The sequence below is a fragment of the Solenopsis invicta genome, chromosome 6 (genome assembly GCF_016802725.1).
Source record: "Solenopsis invicta isolate M01_SB chromosome 6, UNIL_Sinv_3.0, whole genome shotgun sequence".
Classification (NCBI taxonomy): domain Eukaryota; kingdom Metazoa; phylum Arthropoda; class Insecta; order Hymenoptera; family Formicidae; genus Solenopsis; species Solenopsis invicta.
The window spans coordinates 18,643,894-18,656,677 of NC_052669.1; the positions used below are offsets into that span (position 1 = coordinate 18,643,894).

General features: G+C 42.2%; 1 protein-coding gene across 1 annotated transcript; it reads left to right on the forward strand.

The window, feature by feature from the left end:
* Positions 1 to 9,134, forward strand: LOC105204018 (hairy/enhancer-of-split related with YRPW motif protein 1). Its single transcript, XM_011173008.3, has 3 exons — positions 1 to 3,504; positions 4,034 to 4,248; positions 7,828 to 9,134. Exons 1-3 carry the CDS (start codon positions 2,867 to 2,869, stop codon positions 8,235 to 8,237), a joined length of 1,263 nt encoding a protein of 420 aa, XP_011171310.2. The 5' UTR covers positions 1 to 2,866; the 3' UTR covers positions 8,238 to 9,134.
* Positions 9,135 to 12,784: the final 3,650 nt, after the last annotated feature.

Consider the following 12,784-nt stretch of genomic DNA (forward strand, 5'->3'; position numbering starts at 1 on the left):
TCGAATTCTACTCTTGCTAAGAATTTTATTTCTAGTATTTTCTTCTCGCAATAAGTTTTTTTTTACAGTTTTTTAAGATACTTGTAGCAGCAAAACTGACGATCAAATTTATTTGAGATATTATTCTAGATTCAGTTTAAAGACTGTGTTTTAAATTCGGCACGCAGTTTATAGAATTAAAAAAAATATTTATATAATTGACATAAAAATATTATTAATTATCAAGATCCACTTTCATCGAAAAATAATATTTTTCTTTTTATTTCTCGCGTTATTCATATATCATCTAATACTCCAATTTATTATTTTACTTTTAGCGTTCGAAAAACTGCTTATATAATAAATTTTAGAATGATTAATCGCAGTGATTTGAAATATATTTATTATATAAAAAGTAATTTCTATCGTAAAGAATCAAATGTTCTACAAGTAACAATCAAATCCTGAGAATATAATAATAAGTTGAAGTATTAAATAATTATTTTGTTATTATTATAAGTACAACGTACGAAACGTTATTTGTTATAAATATTATTTGAATTTTATAGAAAATAAGCTTGATCGTTCGATTTGATTTGGATCTTTAAGTACATATTGAATTCTCCTGGCAACATTGGTAGAAACGAGCACGTATCACGCTAGGCCAACTTTTCCCATAGTCGAGTTTCAATTTACTTTCTGCATTTCACGTCGCGTAATCGCGCCCGGTCGATCGCCGCTGAAAAGTTAACGATACGATTAGTCAGCTCCGTTCCCAGGCGCCGATAATCATGCGAGCGCGTGCCGCGTACGATTCCTGTGTGAACTTTATCGTGATCGCACTCCTCCCCCCTTCACTCTCGCTCTTTCTTTCCCTTGCGAACGACCCCCTTTCCGCACTCCCGACACGCGTGAATTTCTCCGCGACGTATGCACGAGCGTGCGAACGCAGAGGGGGGGTTGGCTGGCCCACGCGAGGGTGGCATCGAAGTGATTTCATGGTGACGCGCGTCTACCTTTTCGAGAGGATTGGGGAGAAGGTATCCGGCTGATTGTCTTACCGAGTCTTTCAACTTTATTACTCGTTCTCCCCGTCTCTCTCTCCCTCGAGGGAATAAAGACAGGGACCCCTCATTTGCGGAAATATTGTAGGGATTCGAGAACGATGAAGTACTCCGAAGCGAATAAAATCTTGGTACATGTGAGCGAAACTTCGTGATAAACTAGAAAAAACTTGGAAATTTACAGTTTAACAAGCGTATTTAAAGTTAATTTGAAACTAAAAAAGACTTAACGGAGCAATATTTTACGTACAAACTTTTTATAGAGTCTGTCAAGCAAGAAGCATTGCGCTGCTCTGTAGAAGATACAAGTGATAATCGTACCCTTTAAAAAGAATATCGGGAGAAACGATAATCTGAAAACGATGGGAATTCACGCAGCCTTGGAAAAGGACCGTTTCCGGTTTCTTTCTTCTCGCACATCCGCTGACGGCCAAGCAGCGGACGAGAAGATCGCTTCCTCCTCGGTCTCCTTGACCGAGTGTGCAGGATCCGGCCAGGCAGTCGCACAATCAAGGGCCCACACGCTCGTACACACGCACGCACGCACGCACGCACGCACGCTCGCACACGAGTCGCCGCGGACGTTCCCACGAAAGTCGCCCCTCCCGATTTACGCGTTCCCCCTTCGGCGGGCAACCCTCTCGCTCTCTCTCTTTCTCTCTCGCGTGCGGGGTGCTTTTCACCTCGGACGAACGCACGAGTGCCCCTCCGGTACCCCACTCCCCATCCCGAGGGTGCACACCTCCGATCATCCCCACCAGGATCGCCGATACACCACGCGGTCGTGTGTCGTCCCTGCGTCCTCCCGCACACGACATACGTCGGCCGCCACGCGACCAGTGCACACGCACATCCTGCAGCAGCAGTAGCAGCAGCAGCAGCAGTAGCAGCAACGAAGCACCTACACGGCAGCAGCAGCGGCGGCAGCCGAGAGTGCGTTCCAGCCAGTCGCGCTTCTTCCTCCACGAGCACGCACGCGACCGCGAACGACGTCGCGGGTAGCCGCGGCACGTGGGCGCTGATAAACTCCCGCCGCCGCCGCCGCCGCCACCGCCGCAAGAGACAAGTGTGCCGAAGGACACCGAGTGCTCCTTTCGCCGTACGGAAACCACATCCCGCCGCGCAGCACTAACCTTCCGCAAGATTTAGCCGCGCGGGTTTCATCAAAAAAAAAAAAAAAAAACGTCGTCGGGGTGGAAAGTTGCGCGACCTTTAATCATCCGTGAAGAAATTATTTCAAGTTCAAGACCTTCCAGGATTGGATTTTTTTCCGGGATTCGGGAATTCTGCCAAGCGTGTTGATCATCGTTTTGCCATCTTTTCTTGTGCAGCTGCTACACCGTCGTGCATTCAACAATTCATCATTCGGAATTTTATGGGCCTTGTAAACATTTTTATATCGGTCGTTAAATCATAGTTACTCGGAGAACATCAGGATTAATCGTAAACATAAACTTGGTAAAGTTAAAATAATTTTGAATCGCTGATAAGAAAAGACGAAGGAACGCTACGTCATGCTCATCCGATGATAATAGTTCCAATCATCAGTGCCACTTGAGTGCGACTTCCTTGGCCGGTTACAACGATCGATCGACGCGGCCGATGCGTATCAAGGACTGCTGACGATCATTCTTCATTGTTCCAACCGCAATGCGACTGCAATGACATATCGCTCGTGCATCGTTATGGCATCAATATATCGCATTAGGCGGTAGCGTACGGTCAGTCGACTCTGAGCGTCTCTTCGTGTCCTTATACGGGCCTACTTATCGATCGCATCGATCCGTTCATCCAACCCGACGACTCTCCTTCTCGGACGCAACATGTGGCGGGTAGTGGTCGCGCGTTCCGACGACAACAGCACTCTGCTGTCCTCCGAGATCACTTCCGGCGCGGTCGCGCCTAGTCACCTGTCGACGCTATCGGCGCCTCCGTCGGGTCACCATTGGGGTTACCCGCCGCCGCCGCATCATCCGCCGTATCAGCCTCCGCCGCAGCACCCGGACATGCGTCACCATCACGACATGCGTCCACCCGCCACCCACGGCGAGCTGCGGCACGCCATCGCGACCCCCGGCGATCTCAGGAGTCAGGAATTGCGACACGAGATGCAGCGGCAGGACCTGCGACACCCGACGGAGATGCAGAGGCATCAAGAGGTGCAGAGGCACCAGGAGCTGTCCAGGCATGACATCTCCAGGCACCAGGACATACCAGGCATGAGGCCAGAGATGCCGGAGCTCCGTTCTAATCACGAGTTTTTGGAACTAAAGATCGATACCGAATTGAGGAATCAAGACAGTGGTCAGCAACAGCAACAACAGCAGCAGCAGCAGCAGCAGCAGCAACAGCAGCAGCAACAGTCGCAGCAAAATCAGGGGCATCAGCAGAGGAACATGAAGAGAACTATGAGCGACTCGGACTGCGATGATGTATTCTCGGAGGAAAGCGGCAAAGAACCGTAAGTATATATTTTTACTTCTTTAACTATGCTTCAATTGTTCGAAAGTAGAAAACCCTCTTTCGTTCAATCGAGCAATTCACTATTCATGTTATGATATAATTTTGTAAAGTATAGGTTCTTTTTCTGAAAGAAAAAATGTTTTTCGATATATACAAATCGATATTTCTAATTTCTCCCAAGTTGAAATTGAATACATTAAAAGTTAGGTTCTTAATTAAACATAATTAAAATATTCCTTAACGTACTTGTTGAAACAATCGCTCTTCGGGAATTGTCGGTTGCTTGCCGACGCGACATATTGCGCCTCTTTGTTCCGCGATAAAATCGCAATCAAGACGGCATTGTTTTAGCTCGGCCGAAATTAATGAGCGAGTTGTTGCGCGTTCCGAAGTAAGTCAACAATGTACAATTACAACGGGCCCTCTCGCCCTCCCAGTCGCAAAGTCCCAAACAAAGGGAGACCGCGGAACGTCTTTAACTGTTCGCTGTTGTGTTTCTCAACCCTCCCTCGAAATTCCCGTTGCAGATGCAACTCGCCCGGCGGAGACTCATGCCAGCACGCGTCGCGGAAACGCAGGAGGGGGATGATCGAGAAGAAGCGGCGCGACAGGATCAACGCGTCCCTCGGCGAGCTCAGGAGATTGGTCCCGGCGGCAGCGAGGGATCCACACAGCGGAAAGCTGGAGAAGGCCGAAATTCTGCAGCTCACCGTCGAGCATCTGCGCACGCTTCGCAGTAAGGGTAAGATCGTGCATCTTGTTCAACCCTCTCGCCACCCTGTAGCCACGCTTGAGTTATTCGTTTAAATTAAATCGTTGCGAACGCTGCAATCTCGTTCGTCCAATGTTGGTCCTGGTATATCGCCGCCAGGTGTTACTTTCATTTGTTAATCTCTTAGGGAGACAAATATTCATGTCATTAGGAGGGGGGGGGGGGTCTTAATTTCGTAGACTCGAGCCATGGAAGAAAACTATTCTTGATTTAACTGTGCTAACGTAATGGTGTTGAGCGCTCGAAAATCATTCGGGGTTTGTCGTTTTCCGCGGGAAGTTACGTAACGGAAGTGCATGTCGACGGTGTCGGGTAACAAGATCCTCGAATCCGGAAGAAACGCCCTTTCCCGTTGCAACTCGCGTAGCGGAACTCGAAGATGAGCCCCCAAGATCGAGGAAACACCCCTTTTCTCTGCTCTGAGATTCTTCAGGCCCCGCCATTATTAATCTCACGGTGTGTCTGCACGAGAACTACTCTCACACACATACACACACTCGCATCGATTTGATTCTTACGCCATTATTACGTCTTTCTGTTAGTCGGCGCTATCGGCCCTTTATTTTCCACCGGAAGACACCTGTTGGCCGTAAGAGCGAACGCTCAGCACTAACTGTAACTGCGTAACCGAATGCCCATCTGTCGTCTCTGCGTTTCCTTATTAAGCAGATTCGAGAGAGCGATTATCAACAGATTCGTAAACGATTAGTATTCTCTCTCTGTCTCTCTTTCTAGTTTTCTATATTACATCTATTTTTTTATGATTTTTTTCAATTTTCTTTACGAGTAATTTCTTTAAATATGTCTATCTCATTTCATTGTCATATTTTTTAATAACTCTGATTATTTTTTAATAAATTTAAAAAGTAACATGGAAAAATCGATAATTTAAGCAACTTGCAAATTAAAAAAAATTCTTGCAAAACCTTTTGTTGAATACTCCAAACCAAATAGATTGTGTAACGTTAATGTTACCAACATTGTCGTCTATATTTTATTTTCATCAATATTAATTATTATTTTTTAATAACAAAAATATCTCTTTCGTCGATCGTACAATCGAATGATAAGTATTTTTGAAAGAAATACGACGTCGTGTAGGAAATCGCAAGGCAGAGTGGCATATGGTTTCCCGCGCCCGCGAAGGCCGCGAAAGAAAGCCCGAGCGTATACGGGATCCGCAGGAGCAGGTGCTGGACCCGGCACGTAGATCCTGTGGGAAGCACAGGAAGTCAACGACTCTCTGGAAGTGGTGTTCCCACGATTGGTGGCGGCGGGCCCGGGGATGAGGTGTCCCGCGCGGCACCCCTCGCGAGGGAGGCGCTCGACGGATCGGGCCTGGGGCAGATGTCGAACCCTGTGGGAAACCAGCTAGCTACGGATAAGTGTGCACGGACACGCACCGCACCACCACGTGTGCACGCCTGCGTGTGTGATAGTGCGTGTGTGCGCGCTCGCTCGCTCGTTCGCTCGCGGCGGCCTCCTTATTTGTAAATGCGTGCGAGGGGCGCGACCCGTCCCCAAAAGTGAGCGATATTAAATTTAATATCGTCAAATAAAACCATTTGTGGAGCGATGAGAACCGATAGCGCTGGCCAAGTTGACACAACATTCGAGGATTACGCAGCTTCGTTGCTTCGCGGCTACCTTGTCGATTACAAATTAATATCTTACGAAACAAATATCTTTCTTACACTTTTCTACAATAACGTAACGAGGAAATTTTGTCGAGTGCAAAAAGAAAAGGTTTCATTGAGGTTCGACGTTCTTTGATACCTTGCTTAACCTCATTTCTTTTTTAATGTAAGTAAACTCCGGACGTGTCCCGTTTGCATAGACGTTTCCGAAGTTTCGAGGCCACTTATCGAGGCTTTAGCGATGATCGATCGCGCAACCATTTGACATACGGGAGCTGTACTGCTATACGCAGTAGCCTTTCTTTCGTAAGTGATGTTTGCATAGGGCGGTCTGAGAACTTGCATAATAACGTGGGACACTCCATTCGTTCACGGTACGCATGTGTATCTCGTACGAGGCCAGTCTACGGGGGTCTAAACGATTCCCACGCTACCTGTCCCATTCCGCATTATACACAATGAGCCGCCTGCTACTAAAGCCAAGGCGCCCATCTCGCCTCGGTGCACGTATGCCGGGCCATTGTTGTGCCGCGAAAACCAAAAGTGCACAAAGGACCTCTCCGTCCGCAGATGCACTTCCACGTTGTCAATCTGCGAGCGGACCAGGGACGTGATTCGGGAAAATCGCGATATCATCTTTTTGACACCTGCTCCCTTTCTTCTTCGGTAGGCACCTCAGGGAACAACTTCCTCCCGGGAAAACAAAAACCAAACTTCGCGTCTTAAATATTTGTATAACACAGCTAAAGTCGAGAAAAGGGTAATAACGATTGTAACAGATCTCGGTGCTCGAATAATAATTCATGTGTGACTTTATATGCATTTCGTTGTATATATATAAATTATCGTTTAAATGTTTGTACCACGGAAGAATGCTTGTAAAGAAATTCAGTTTCCAACGCATTTCCGCACCTATACTAAAAATAATGCACTTTGCATTATATCTAAACTTCCACGAAGCATTCGATAACGGCCGACTTAAAGTCTAATTTAACTTCGAACTAAATCAGCTTCCATTTCGTTCAAAGTTTCTTCTAACTGCTAGTTACCGAGATTGCTTCTCAAAGCTTCGCTTAAAAATTCATCTCACCACTTTATGCAAAGACTTTGTTCATCGCGCGTTTTTAAAATCTCCTCGAATATGTTATTTTTAAAACTCATAAATGTGATAATTCAGTGGACACTCAATATTTAACAATACGGTAATTGAACAAGTCTGAAGGTTGAAACACTACACGTACTCGGGCTCTTCGGGAGAAAAGTATTTTATCTCCTGTCAATTTTATAACTGAAGGTTGCCATTTCGAATTCGACAACCCGATAGTAATTCAACCTAGTCGGAGGATAAAACTGACGGATTCCGTTATGGCGCGCTGAAGATTAATCGAAAGAGAGTCACGTTCGTTTTATATATTTAACAAAGTATGACATTTCAATTTGCACATTTATAACCGCATTGACTCTCGTTAGACTTCAATTATCGTAAAATGTCAAAAGTTAAATAATAAAGTTAGAAAGTCAATAGCTTTTAACTTAACTTAGTTAATTTTCAATAATTTCAATAATTTAATATAAATTATATTTTTCAAAATTAACTTTTTATTGATTTTAGATTAATTTAATCTTAACGTGTCTTTAATCAGTTAATTTTTTCTTCATGTAATCTTTGACATAAATTAATTTTATAAATTAGTTTTAACTTAATTTAGTTAAAAAATATATTAATTTACCCAGCTCTGCTTTTTATTATTTTTATAATCATTTTATTATTTACACCTTATTATCGTCATCATTGTAATCATCATCATAATTATTATTGTTATTATTATTATTATTATTGTTGTTATTGTTGTTGGCTTACCATACATAACAATGGAAAACGTCATAATCGCGATGCAAATTACAATTGCAGGACCGGAGGGTTACGACAGCACGAAACTGGCTATGGATTACCATGCAGTGGGCTGGGGCGAGTGCGCCGCGGAGGTAGGTCGTTACCTGGTGACCATGGAGGGTCTCGATGAGAGAGATCCCCTACGGCTGCGCCTGTTGTCGCACCTGCAGAGCTTCCATCGCGAACACCCGCCGTCGGCCGTGCCTTCGGCGGTGCCGCCGGCCGCCACGACGTTGACGTCCACCTCTACTGCCAGCAGTTACGAACCGCCGGCGAGCACGGTCTCCACCGGGATGCCGCCTGGTCCAGGTACCATGCCGCCGCTTTTGGGCGGCGGCACCCTCGGCTGGGGCCAGTACCCGGGTCAGTATCCCCAGCAGCAACACGGGAAACCCTACCGACCTTGGGGCGCGGAACTTGCGTACTGACCGTGAAACATTGACGCAATCGATAAAGGAATTCGGCGCAAGAGTGGTATAATTCGGCGTAGATAACGTTCTAACGTGCTCTCATACAATTCTCCTTTTCCTTTTATAAAATTTTATACATGAAATATGATATTAAACGTGAATAGCGCTCGGGAGACTGTATATATCTGTGTACTTCCACGGAGGAGGATGTATCAATTATACTGCTCTTTTGCCGATCCTTTTATTTATAAGAATTAATTGCAGCGACATGTTAACAATTCGCGCTCATGTTAACAAGTCAGTTGTTTTTTTTTCGAGAATTTGTTAATAGTAAAGTATACGATTTGTAATACGAGTATTTTTACGATTAGCGGATATATCGTTACAGCATGGAACAAGAGCAACGTGAGCGGCGAATTTTGCCGTTTCCATGTACATACATTTTGTAAAATGTTTTGACACTCCCAACATATCTCAGGAACTTCCACAACGAGCAAATCTATATATATATATTTTTTTTTCAATATATTTTCAATGAGTGAGATAATGATAGTCATGCGGGTAATTAAAAAGAAGAATATTTATTGATAGAAAAAAATCGTGTATATAAATTGTACATACGTTTTTGTAAATAATGAGAATTTGTAATTTTACTGGACATCTCGTAAACAACTATACCGATATTTTTTTTTACTCAACGCCTCGTTTATCTCGTTCGCGCTCGTCGCGGCGTGATAAGCGATTGCGTGAGCATGTAAAGTCCAACGCCAATAAAAAGAAAGGAAAAAGAAAAGGAAGAGAAACGTCATACGCAACGTGCCATTACGCATTTCAGTATATTCCGTGTGGGAGAAAACCAAGTATTTTTGCAATACGATTTTGTAATAAAGAGCGATAACACAAAGAATACAAATATAGAATCTTGTCGCATGTGATTTTCCCCTTTGCATTTTCCTCCCAGAGAGAGAGAGAGAGAGAAAGAGAGAGAATCCAATCAATAGCGCGTTTCCGAGAAACATCGTGGTGCTAAACCGAAGTCCACGTGAATTGTATAGGAAACCAAAATGTGACCTAGAACCCGACATTCTTGTTACGTAACCGTATCGAGATAGTTCCTGGAGAGGCATAATAAATCGGGCACCCATCGATCAAATCGTCGGGCACTTGATACCGCCCAAACATTCTCGATGTTTACACGAGTCTGCTCATTACGATACCTGTTTATGATTCCGATGCTGATTATGATCTCCTCCTGATTATGATCAGAAATGCAAATGTCCAAATTTGCCCAATTTGAACGTGTGAACGAACGATAGCGGTCGTCTACGAAAAGGAATTCGGATCGCGATTATTCCGTTTTCTCCATCGTAGGTATTCTTGCTATTAAAAAAAAAAAAAACATTCTTATTTCAAAAATGTCTTTATTATTTTAGAAATATTAAACCTTGAAATGAAATGAAATTACATAGTGTTAAACAGACACAGAATTTGCTTACGTGAAGAAATTTTGTGCAGCTTCAGCAAAAAAAATATGTTCTCATCAACAGTGATTTTCATGAGTAGATTTAGTTTATCGGATTTTTTTATGCAAATATTTATTGTGAATGTGCAGAAAATGTGCAAATATGCAAATATGCAAATATGTATATTATGTAAAAAAAATATGCACGTTTTAGAATGCTTTTTCAATACAAATTTCTATTTTGACTTTACTTTCTAATGTGCTTTCTAAAAAGACTATACAATTTGCATAAGAATCCGATGTGTATTCATGAGCTGAGAGGAAAAACATTGGATAAAAAATGGTAGTATCTTTAAACCAACCATTAAAATTTTTTAACATTAATATTAAACAATCACATTTTCCTCTTTTATTGATATCAAAATAAAAAGATATTTTGCTGTGAGATTATCAACATTTTTAAAGAAATTAAATTATAAATAAGCGAAGGTATCATTGTTTATGCAAGCAAGAATGTGATAATGTTTCTCTTTGCATGTGATATTTGAGACAATCAGAATTCCTTCAATGTTTCACGAGCAAGAGCAGAAAATACATGTCGATCGAAACCTTCGCGGCGTCCGCGTCAGAATTGACGACACTCGGTCGACCCTCGATGACATCCATCGTGTCCTTTTTTCCATTTGTGTTTCAAATATCAGTAACTTTCAAGTGTAAAAAAAAAACGCATATCTTGCGTCCGCTTCGAGTCTAGCGAGGACGTGTCGTCAGCTTGAAATGAAATTGAGATTGAGAGACGTGAATTTATTGATTCTGCGGACGAAATAACTCTTTGAATCCCGTTCATCTCGTAATATTTTGCATCATCTTGTCATATGTGACAAACGAGCGGGCTTTTGTGCGTTCCACGCATCCGTACCTCCCGTGACAAGCGACGTAAAATTGCGGGCAAGAATTTATGGGTTGAGGAGGAGGAGACGGAGGAGGAGGAGGCTGCCACTCTGTTCCTTTTCTCATGCAAAATTATTACGCAGATGCGGAATATTCTTCGGATACATAGAACAATGCGGGACCCTTGCGACCCTTCCCGTTCGTATTATATCCGCAAAACCAGTTTTGCGACTCATTAGCCTCGCGACACGGTTTGCGCCCGCGCATCACCTTCCTCTTTCTCCTTTCGTCCCTTTTTTGTTAACGAACTCCGATGATTAGCCGCGGCTACTTTTGTTCTCGCGCGCTCTTCGCTGCGTCGACAAAACCCAATTTTCGGGAATTACTGATACTGCGCGGCCACGTGCGCCCCATTGTTCGGTGCGTGCTCGTTACGCGCCCGCGTTCCTCGCACGCGCGCATAATTGCACGAAACGCGTCCACTTGGTCGCGCGTCGAAACATGACGCCGCACGTCGGATTAACGTAAAACGGAGCGGTTGTTTTCTGAGTCAGTAGTGCGAGCTGTTCGACCTACATTAAAATCGCGAGCGACGCCATTGATGCTTCAGCAAAAAAGCGCGATTGAGGAGAGTGAGATAATGACGAGAGTAAACGGTAAGTAGTTTATTTAGGAAATCGTATTGCGTCAGGTTCCTCTTAAGTATCATGATGTAATTGATTCCCAAGTGAATCACGAGGAATCTTCTTGAGGGACTCTCAAGAAAATCTCTTTACGAGACTCTTAAAGAAGTCTCTGGTTTTACCTCGCTGCTCATATTTTTCTTACATTAAAGACTACTTTGGATGAAAGTTCATTCACAAAATTAAAATTTGTTTTATACCTTTAAGAATCTTTTTACTCTTCTTTTTTATCTTATAGATTATAAGACATTAGAATAAATGGACGCTATTTTGATATTAAAAATTCTTATTGAATGTTGTTTTAAGAGGGTATTCTTACTTTTGGACTTAAAAAAATGGACAGTTTTTTTTTATATTTTTTAGTAGTTTAAACCTTGAAAAGGAGAGAAAATAAATTACAATTAAGATTTGTAAAATTTTTAATTAAAATATAAATTGTTTGCCAAAATTTTATGCAATTTTTGATACAATATTTTAAAAACTGTTTGCTTATTGATTTTGACGACTTATTTGATTTTAACCTGATTGATTCAAAAATTTAAAAAGATATTCATAAGATGTACATGCAAGAAAAGTTATGAAAAAAATCGAATTTTTTTCATGAAGTTTGATAAAAATTTTTTTACTTAATTGTCAAACAAGAACTACACTTATATAGATTAAAAATTTTAATTTTTTATTTTTAATAATTTATACATCTTGAATTATGGCAGCAGTGAGATGTTGTTTTTTTTAGACAGGTCCAGATTTGCAAACAATTATTGAAAATATTTTTCCTAATGTTTGAACAAAGTTATAAATAATATTCAAATATTGAAGAATAAATGTATCGTTTCAACTTAATAGCTTTTATACTTTTTTTCAAAAATAGAAAATTCTAAAAGATATAAAAAGGAAATAAAAAGTGATGTTAAAAGTGAGAATAAGTTATTCAAATAATAACGTAAACTATGCTAAACTTGAATTGAACTCTTGGATAAACATTTACTCACAGTAATACTCAAGGATTAAATGGAAATTTGTGATATCATTGCGAGAATTAAGAAATGTAAGGAAATTTACGACTCTGAACTGTAACATTAGAGCCCGATCGCAATCGTTACAGAAGAAAAACGGATCTCTAAAACGACGCAAGCATAAATGGAGATATCGCGAAAATCGTTATCAAGTTTCAACGAAATAAGTATAGACTAGTACATATACTACTGTTACACAGACGTTCGCGAAAGTGGAGCAGCGTGTCGTTAAAACGTTATTAGAAACGACGTAGAATTACAGGGGCGAAACTATAAGTTGGCCGTCGCGAGGCACTATAACCGACTCTCATTACATGTTTCTACAGTGTGATCGTTACACCGCCGCCGTAATGAGAAAATCGCGCGGATCGATATCCATTACCAATTCAAACGAAGGACTCCGGCCTGTCTTGCGATACATATTGTGGTATACGTATGTAATACTTTCACCGCTTCGTCGCGCGATCAATGAGACCCATATGATGACAGGGAGTTGTAGGAACACGTCCGGGA